General features: G+C 36.5%; 1 protein-coding gene across 1 annotated transcript in view; it reads right to left on the bottom strand.

Moving 5' to 3' along the window:
• Positions 1-1642: 1642 nt before the first annotated feature.
• Positions 1643-10845, bottom strand: part of LOC124775603 (proto-oncogene tyrosine-protein kinase receptor Ret-like) — a 110209-nt gene continuing 101006 nt past the window's right edge. Inside the window, exons 12-13 of the mRNA XM_047250434.1 lie at positions 2501-2679; positions 1643-2206 (exon numbers count right to left, since the gene is read on the bottom strand). Coding sequence (XP_047106390.1) covers positions 1815-2206; positions 2501-2679 — 571 coding nt within the window. The 3' untranslated portion in view covers positions 1643-1814. The remainder of the gene's footprint in view (positions 2207-2500; positions 2680-10845) is intronic.

Here is a 10845-nt window from a genome sequence, read left to right as displayed (position 1 = left end):
CAATCCCCTCCCCGCACTTCCCCCACTTCTTGAGAGAGTGCCAGGAATCTGATACAGTTCCTTGCTTCAACCACTGAGCTGTTAGAGGCAGTCAGTAGACAAACATTATTAATTTTTTATGACCATATTTTAATTTTGAATAGGTATGTACATATTAAGATATGGACAGTGTCTTTCATACTTGATCAAATATTCTCTGGCTTTATGTGATGACAAGTACAAGACTTCTGTTAATTCCTGACCCTCTTATTGCCAATGGACTGACTGTTTGTTGCAGTTTGTTGAATACATCATTTATCAACACTGTCTTTATGGTTACTGCACATGAAATATTGGAATATATGTAAACTGATACTTCTTCTTCCTGTTTACTTCATAATGCCTTATAAAAGTGACAAGTGGTAAGACATTTCTACGTTGAAGAAACACATATTTAGAATTTGCCTCAAAAACCACCAAGTTCACAAAATGAGGGAAATGTCATCTTGTGATGGCAGTTATCTGCAACTATGCATACAATTTTTGTATGACAGAAGCTGTCACAAGCAGTCATGTTTTTGCTGAGTCAGTATTTCAGGTGATGGGGCACAGCAACACTATTGTAAGCACAACTCCCATACAAGACTGTGGGAACCTCTTCTGTGTTGGCTTACCAACAGCTTTGGTTTATAAGATTACATTAATATATATTAGAACTTATTTGTTTATTTTAGTTACTGTATTTACCTGTGAAAGGTGTGTTTTGGGAAAATCAACAATGGCAGACTGCTGGGATCTTACATTTCATAGCTGATTTCACTTTTGTCCTGCTCTAATGTTCCTCCTTAAATTTTACTTCCTGAGTGGATTCCCTATTTTATTTCATATCTGTGTTGTTTTCTTCAAGCCTTTCCCTCTTTTTCTGGGTGAAAGAAACTGTTTAGAAAACTCTAAGCTTTGTGACTGTACATTGATATCTATCTGTGCTGCTGCTTAATAAGAAAGAGAAATATTTATCTATGTTTTCAATTTGGTGCTTATTTTCCTAATGAGTAGAATTGAAATTTAGAAATTTTTGAATAAATAATTTACTGTTTTATAATTCAGCAAGGTATCCTGTTGCAACAAAGGTTTATATAATTCATAATTATAACTATGAAGCTGTATTTGATTACTGTGATGCATTTGCCTCCATATAACCATCTGTCAGTTATTTTCCATGGTGTATTAAGTGCCTCATGTGCATTTAAAATTTATGTCTGTGAATGAGTTCAGCCTCATACACTGGTGTGGACTATTTTCTGCTACAGCTCTCTTAGGTTCAATGTGTTATTTGCTTAAACTTCAGTTCATATTCTCATGCCAAGACAATGATTTTGGTCTTCAATCTTTGATGCAAGAAGTGTGGTAACACATATAATTAATAGTGTAACAAAGATAATGTTCTGTTAACTTGTTGTTGGTCATTATTTGAATTTTCACAGATAACTAATGATGAAAAATAAATGAAACAATATTACTTCAGACTTTAAAAAAAATGAGGTAAAGAAAAACTTGAACATTAAAAATTTGTCTATGCTACATATATGCAAAGTAGGCAGTAAAAAATTTTTCCATAGGAAGAAGGTATGCTACATTATTATTTAATTTAAATTACCTCAACTTCCTAAACAGGAAATAAGTTTAACATTTATAATTCAGTGCTTGAAATCAAGATATTAAATATAAATGCTGTGCCTTGCACAGTCTAAGTTCAAAGTTTCACAGGGCTTCTTATGATCCTCAATAGAAAACCCCCTGAAAAGTCAAATAACTTATTTTTCCTGTATTCATACTCATAATGGTGTCACTTTTGAGGAACAGGAAGCGGAGCAACTGCTGGAAGAACTACAAAACATAATGTTATTTGTCGTTCCAGACTGTAGCTGTTCCGGACATACACCGTCAGTCATGTTGACATATGCTAGCATTTGCCCCTTGCTGCTGTGCACTTGTATTGGACTCAAGTAACTGTTTTGTTCTGTAGGAACTAAAGATAAACATTCTTCTTTGCTTGAATTGTTTGTCAATATTTTCTGATTGTCTCCCGTTATGTGCCATAATTGTTGTCTTCGAGACAGGCCTGATTGTGCTGTGGACATTAGGTAATTTATAGAGTCTGTTGGCAGAATGTTTAGGTTTCCATATCCAATGTCATTATCATCATCATCACTACCATCACCATAATCTGAAAACAAAGACAGAAAAGAAAATTCTGTGTTACAAGTATAAAGTTTAGTCTCAGAAAAGTAACTTTGGCATGAATTCAATATTAACTTATTTCTACAAAGACAATAATAGTGGTAGGCTAAATACAATATTATAATATATTACAAGGTATCATAGTTGCAAGACACTGAGAACAACTTGCATGTGTTAAATATTTGCAAGACTTTCAGCAAGTTCATCATATTGCTGTAACACAGGTATCCATAATTCCTACTTCAACAAAATGTGTGATTTTGATTCAAAAGAAACTTACTTAATTTCTCTTGAGAGTTTGATCTTGAACCAAAGTAGCCAGGATTTTGTACAATACTGGGATTTAAATCCAAATACTCAGCACTGTCTTTTAGCATGCTCTCAAATATGGCTGTTAGTTGCTTAAAACTTGGTCTTTCAGAAGGTTCCTCCTGCCAGCATTGTCTCATCACTTTATACCTACATACCAAAAGTAAAATGTATAGCTAATTTCATCTTTTACAAATGTCTTATAAAGAAGTGTAATGCTATGAATTATTAAACATTTACCACAATCTTAAACTTCAAAAGTATGTGCAAAGAGATAAAAAAGTGGAATAATTTGAAAGAGTGCAAATAAACATAACAAAAAATGAAGTAGATGAAGATATGTGAAACAACGTCTACATTGTGATTAAGCCATTTCCCCACAATATCCCTATAATCATTCACACAAATTACAAAATGTTGAGATAAAAAAAAAAGGATTCTATCATGGCAACACTGTACAGACTACATCATGATAGGATCACCTTGAGGGTCATCATATGTAGGGAAATCAGTATGAGATCACTTAGAGTGCTTGCAACAGACTGTATGGTCAATTATCTTGGATATAATGATTCTGATTGTACATTGTATGCATTTGATACAGTATCTGACAAGGGAACCTCCCCATCACCCCCCCCCCCCCCCCTCAGATTTAGTTATAAGTTGGCACAGTGAATAGGCCTTGAAAAACTGAACACAGATCAATCTAGAAAACAGGAAGAAGTTGTGTGGAACGATGAAAAAAATAAGCAAAATATACAAACTGAATAGTCCATGTGTAAGATATGCAACATAAAGGAAGTACAACCAAGGAGCGCCGTGGTCTCAGGGTTAGTGTGCGCAGCTGCAATGTGAAAGGTCCTTGGTTCAAGTCTTCCCTGGAGTGAAAATTTTAATTTTAATTTTTGTTTATTTTTAGTTTATGTGACAAAGTCTTATGTTTTCATCACTTTTTTGGGAGTGATTATCACATCCACAAGAAAACCTAAATCTGCCAAGGTAGAAGAATCTTTTTACCCATTCGCCAAGTGTACAAGTTAGGTGGGTTGACAACATATTCCTGTCATGCGACGCACATGCCGTCACCAGTGTCATATAGAATATATCAGACATGTTTTCCTGTGGAGGAATCGGTTGACCTATGACCTTGCGATCAAATGTTTTCGGTTCCCATTGGAGAGGCACGTCCTTTCGTCTACTAATCGCATGGTTTTGCGGTGCGGTCGCAAACCACAGACACTAAACTTATTACAGTGAACAGAGACGTCAATGAACGAACGGACAGATCATAACTTTGCGAAAATAAAATTTTACTCAAGGGAAGACTTGAACCAAGGACCCCACGTTCCGCAGCTGCTTACGCTAACCACGAGACCACAGCGCTCGTGTACTCACACTATCCTTGATCTTGCCTATCTTGCGAATGGACTACTCAGTTTGTATATTTTGATTATTTTTTTCATAGTTCCACACAACTTCTTCCTGTTTTCTCGATTGATCTGTGTTCAGTTTTTCAAGGCCTATCCACTGTGCCAGCTTACAACTAAATTTGAGGGGGGTGCGATGGGGAGGTTACCTTGTGAGTAATATGTAAGAAGATTGGCACAACAAACACATCTGGATAACATAAGGCTTGGTCAGATTCAAAACTGATCTAATCAGCACAATATAGGTCAGAAACTGAATATCACTAATAGTGCAATTTCACAGCCATGTTAAAGATTCCTGGAGAGAACAAACAAACAATGGCAGTATAAGCAAGTTTGACTACCTGCTACATTACCCTGCCTTAGGTACCCGGTACAGATGCACAGCACCTGCCCCAGCTATGCATCTTTTAGTAGCTTAATCTCCAATTAGATTGCATATTGTTGTCTTGAAGAAGCTGTTGTGTATGCTTGGTGTCCTAAAAGATATGGTCTTGTTACACAAAGGCATGAATGTGGTGTCTTACCTACCCTGAAGTGACACAGGAAAAGATTATTAGTACCCAGTACATAGACCAGTTGTGAGTAACATGGACTGTAATTCTCATTATGTTTTCACCTGATATGCCCATGGGACACTTTTCAAACTGGTCATTTGAAAAAGGGGGTTCCCATTTTAAAAAACGCAGTTGATATCCTTTTGACCTATGGCAGCGCCATCTAGCAGGCCAACAATAGCGCCATCTGGTTTCCCCCTTCAAGCTAGACAAGTTTCATTCTTTGTAGTTTTTTCGTTTGACATTTATTTTGTGAGATATTTGGCCCAGTCACGATCAGTGGACCACCCTGTATAATGACACCTAGTGGTGAACTTGCTCTCAGTTACTGCTATGTGACTATGCCTCTACAAGTGAATTTTAACCACCATTACTGCCTACAGGGTCTGATTTAGACTTGCAATAAATAGTGTTCCACCTAATGAATGCATGATTTCCACAACAGCCTCACTTGAGTGAAACTTGGCTTACTATTATAATGTCAGTATGCATGTTTAATGAAGTACTAGTGATTGGACTTAAATAAAACTCACTCAGGACTGATTGCTTACGTTAGTTCCTATCAAGAACTATTATTACTTGGTTTCATAAACTAGCAGACATATTTCATTCATTGTTACAGAACTTTATTTGTGTTCGATAAATGTTGTTGTCCCAAAGTGAGAGTTACTACAGTCTGCACATGTTTTGGTTTGGTGACTGCTGGAAGTCTGTTGACTTTAAATAATTATTCAAAACTGGAACTTTGAAATTATTCGTTACAGATATCAAAAAATTGAAAGATTCTGCCCTGTTTTAAAGTGAGGAAATAAAATCAAAGGATATAGCTAAATAATTGCATCCAGTTGCCTATACACTTAAAAAAAATAGATTTTTTTCAATAGCAGTGTGCACATTACATAGATTCATTACAAAAAAGCCAATGATACTCATGATAGAATGATGAAAGATTATAATACAACATGTATGTGTTCATTAAAAATGAAACACCAGTTCAAATTGGATTAGCATGATGAAGTAAATTGTCTTTGGCCTTTTCAAAAGACCCACTCAGGCAATTACCTCGAGTGACTGAAGAAAGCTGTGAAAACTCTATATTTAAAGAATCAAATGAAGATTTGTAGCTCCACTGCTCCTGAATGTGTGGTTGTTGGATGCGAGATGTCTAGAATTTTGGATGTACTGACTCTACAGTGTTCATATTTAGCATGATAGTACAAAAAGTGACACAAAACCTGTTAAATACAAATTCCATCCAATAAACTTTTATGTATGCATCAACTTCTGGTATTCCTTCATGTCTGACAAGAGAATGGTCCAATAAGACATGTTGAAACTTACTCGTAAATTTTTTACACAGGAAGAAGACAATGAAAGAAATGCACTGTCAAAATTTTAGCTGCTAAGAGGCACTGCAAGTATTAAAAAAATAGATGAAAACTGCTAAATTTATAGCGCATTAGGCAGGGGTTGAAATGTACACTGGCACTGGAGCAACTGTCCATGTGTAACTAGGCATACACACAGCCAAGGTCAGTGGTACATTTATAAACAGGAAACATGACACAACCCAGTCGTAATTTGTAAAGGATGTTTCAAGTTACTATTCGTTGATAGTTTCTCTGACACTCAGTTACTATTCTCTCAAATTAGCCACTCAAGCAACATCTATTACAAATTGTCAATTGCTTTTTGCAGTATTGGTAAGTATTGACAATACAGATAAAGCTGAATTAATATTTATTGTGCTTTTGTAAGGCATGCCTGCTAATAGTACTTTTTTTCTTCCAGTTTCACAGTAATGTGGAATCCATTTAACATTCTCAATTTAGCATATGAAGAATGTAGTTTGCAGCCAAAATCAACTACTTCTCCTGAGGACATACATACGTGTCATTTGTTAGTTGATTTTCTTGACATTCATTCGAATGCTATCGACATTTCATTTGAAATTATGGATACGTTACAAGAAATAGGAAAAAGCTGTGACATTTCCATGAACTGTGGTTTGGATAATCTCATACATGCACTGCAACAGCTTTCAGTGACAAAGAAAAGGCAATGAAATATTGATTAAATGAAGGAGGCAAAAAATGCTTGAAGGTACACAGTGTGCAAAGGCATTTTCGTTTTGTAAAATCGGAGCATGAACTGTACAAATGGAAGAATGAATTACATGAAGTAAAAAATATGCTCCAAAAGGAAACCCGAAACCATCTGAATGAAAAACTGTTTGAAAGATTTAGAACTGCTTGTGAGAGGCTATGCACTGTTACCGATGGAGATCTATGAGACGGGGCCCTCCAAATTGCATCTGACATGAACATTGCTAATTTCGAGGCTTCATCAACCTGGCTACACAGGTTCAAGAAATTGTGCAGAATAGGAAGTCACAAAATTACCAAGTTTACATCATGTAAACATGTAGAGCAGCTGCCAGTGATAGACAATGGTATAGAGAAATTCACTGCTGACATAAAGACAAAACTTGCTGTTATCCCTGCAACTGATGTTTATAATGCTGATCAGAAAGGATTTGTGAAAGAACTGCATGCTCACCGCACTATATCATTTTGGGGTGAAAGAAAGATGGAGTCATTTGCCCAATCAATGAATGCAATGACACATTCATATACAATAATGCCAATGATAAGTATGAATGGTTTACTGTTTCTGCAGCTGTATATCTGTCTTCAAGAATCACAAGGCAAATTAGAACAAAAAATATAAAAAAATTAACTGTTTAATTGCAAAACTCTTGTAATCGATGCATCAAAATCTGGAAAAATGGGAAAGAATAATTTTCAACTTCTCATTCAAAATGTATTCCTACCAGCTGCAGAAACTAATTCATTGCTTTTGTTGGAATCATGGTCTGGACATAACGATGCCTCTGTTTTTGTGGAGGATGACAAAAAATCTGTAGATGTAATGTGGATTCCACCTGGAACTGCTAGTGTGATACAGTCTCTCACTAAAGAATTTTTTGACAGTGGAAAGCATTTTTCAGGAATTTATCAGACAACATAATTTCCAGTACCTCTCTCTCATTTCAGATTTGTCAGTGAAATAGGTTCTTAAGCTCCAGTCATTTGTGGATTACCAGTTTTCTTCACCACTCTTTATGAATTTGATCAAGTATACCTGGTATGCAGTGCAATATGCAGAACAACTGCTGGGACTATTTCTGACCCCATCCCAGTTCTGTCTAAATAAAACTAGTGATTACTGTGAAGTGCCTGACTGCTTCAATTTTTCCTTTGTCCGGTGTGCCTGGCGCAAGAAAAATGTTAGTTTTTGTCATTCAACAGACACTTCGCATTTTTGTGACAACTACAGGAAATGAACAAAGATCTGTTTCACAGATAGTCAAATGTACAATGTTCAAACATTACTATAAGAAATGGTCTACAGGAATTGTTATAAAATGTAGTACAGCAAGACACATTTTATTTCAACAAACTACAAGTCCTCATTGATGGAAGTTGTCTGTGACATGAAACACTGCCATGATTTTATTTTTTCTGCTTGCCACTTTTATCAGAATTACATGTGCACGAATTGAACTGTTGATATGCAGTTATTTAAATAATGTTTGTATAGTTTAAGCCAGGTTTTCACCTGACAAACAAGCTAACAAGCATGACCAAAAGAGAATTCTTTCTGGTATAACCGGTAGGCCTCTTGCAGGTCTTTCAACTAGACACAACTGCAGCTACTTACATGTCCCTAACCTTCCCCAGTTACCTAACTGGAGAATGGAGACCTGCAGTTCTACCTGGAACCATGTGTGTTTTGTAGCCACTCCGACATCTGTGAGAAGTGAATGCTCAGTTAAAAATCATAGTGAAAAAGTTGTGGTCTGAAAAGGTACATTTTTGTTTTTTAAAAAAATGTCCATTTTCGCTAAAAATTGACATCTCCATTACATCTTACTACACACATAGTGGAAATGCTATCTGTGTCACCTCTTGAGATGATGCTCGAAATTGTTAATTAGTGTTCTGTTTATAAATTTTCCCTCAACAGTAATGAGAAGCCAGAGAAAAATGGCAGCTGACATGCAAGGAAAATTTTGGACCAGTGCTAAGGAGGGATGGAGATACAATTCCATATAAGTGTATGATCTCCACGCATGTCATGCTTCCATAAAAACTGAGATGCTTGAATTCTTCCTTCGCTGTGCCATTTCATCTACTCCATCAAGAACAGTGCGCTCACCATACAAAATAATCCTCACTGAATAGCAAACATTCACATTGTGGTTGTACCAAGATAGAGTTGTATCCTGTATACCAAATATTAGCTCCTAAAACCAAAAACTAATAACACAGCATTCATAGGCAATGTTTGCTACCTCATGTTCTATTCCCTCTTGTGTAAATGATTCTACCCATATACAAGTGAATGGTAATGAATTTTCTACAAATGCTCATTCACACATGTTTGCTTCCATTCACTCCATTGTAAACCAGGCTTTAGGTGCTTAAATTTGGTGTCTGTGAACTCCGGATAATTCTGCTATACAGTGCTGCATGAGTGATACACTGAGTTGTGTGCTAGGTAGGCAGGGCTGTACAAATTGCTGTTATAAGCTGTTCTCTATATGGCGAAAAGTGTAGCTCCAACATTTTTTTACAAAATACTTGCAGTGCCTCTTAGCAGCTAAAATTTTGGCAGTGCATTTCTTTCGTTGTCTTCTTCCTGTGTAAAAAATTTCAGGGTAGGTCTCAGCATGTCTTATGGGACCATTCCCTCGTGAGTAAAATCATGCCAGATAAATTTGTCTGAAAAACTTAAGTCCAGAAACTTCATATAAAATTTAAATGCGATTTTTGTACTGACTGTTTGAAAAATTATGCATGTTTCTTGATATGTTGCATATTTTTGTATGTTGTGTACTGCAAAAACATATTTTGTGCTATATATTCAGATGTAATCAACAATTGTCCTATGTACAACTTTAATGTTAGTCTCCTCATTCAAAGAATTGTTCAGCCCAAATTTCAGTGTATATCAGTATGAATAAATGTACTTTTTTGCTAATTTTGGAGGTAATGAGTTGTGCATAAAATATTTCACAGTAAATTGACATTTGTCATTTTGTTACTGTAGCACATATTATAACTAACTTACTGTGTTGCATTTAGTTTTCCCTTTTAACAGTAGTGTGTATTGTCTTCATTTATCATATATTAATACTGTATTTAGTTTACTAGTGACTACAACCTCAAAAAACCTGAGTTAGCTGATATTCATAAGCAACTGGAAATCACTCTGATTAGTGATTGCTGCTGCTGCTGCTGCTGCTGCTGTGAATAGGTATGTTGGAAGTTATCTCAAGAGACATGTACCAGAAATAATAAATGTATCTCACATGCCATCCTCACCTGTGGATCCTGTCTCATCTACAGGAAGTTTGGGGTCTATCACTACAGGTACACTGGACTGTGGATGGTGTGTATGTGGTAGGGCTAGGTACCCTGTAAAGAGGACACAGAGACTGGTGAGAAATCAAAGTGTTGTACTTATCTCCTAAACCAAAGAGTTTGAAGTGCTCTCTTCTACCAAAACTGAAACTGAACCAGTGAGTCTCACTTCACTTGTTAGAAAACCTGCTATGTTCTGTGTCAAGAGGGTCAAGAGAGGTCAAACACAAGAGGATTAAGTGTCATCAGTTCAAATAACCAGTAAATAATGGTACCCCTTAGGGAAATGGCAGCAAGGGATGGAAAAGAACACCAGGTGCACTTAATGTGATACCTGGGGGTCTCATTCAATATGTTGAAGAGGCACACATTGAGAGAACAATATGGTACCAGCTGCAGAGTGTGGAGCACTTTTGAACAAACTATGCCTGCCATCTGGGCTTGGAGGTCATTCTTGGATAAATCCACTGAGTGGCAGAGAAGGTTGAAAAGGCTGGTCTAGCTCATGAAGTTTCAACAAAGTTCACAGAATGTATCATGATCCAACAGTTCTGAGTTGAGTGAAACGACTGAAGGAGAGACTTTGAGGGTTTTGTTGCCAAGACTGCAAATTGCTGGATTTCTACCATAGATTTGAGAACTATAGGACCCCCTAAATGGGTCTCATATAAGAGGCTTCTATCCGGGTAACTGACTGTCTGTGATGGACATGAAAGGATTTTTTTTCTTTTTTTAACTAGGCAACTCTCCTTCCAGTCCAGATAAAGACAGTTGTAGGACATCTGGAAGTGTCAGTATAAGATCCAAAGAAACACCCCCTGATTAACTGGTGAAGCATTTGCAACAATGTGCCAGAGTTTGGAGCCCCCCTAAAATTCAGTTGAGCTCACATAATACCAGGTA

Source organism: Schistocerca piceifrons, chromosome 2, assembly GCF_021461385.2.
Source record: "Schistocerca piceifrons isolate TAMUIC-IGC-003096 chromosome 2, iqSchPice1.1, whole genome shotgun sequence".
NCBI lineage: Eukaryota > Metazoa > Arthropoda > Insecta > Orthoptera > Acrididae > Schistocerca > Schistocerca piceifrons.
The sequence above is the reverse complement of the archived record's forward strand: the minus strand, read 5'-3'. Positions and strand labels throughout refer to the sequence as shown.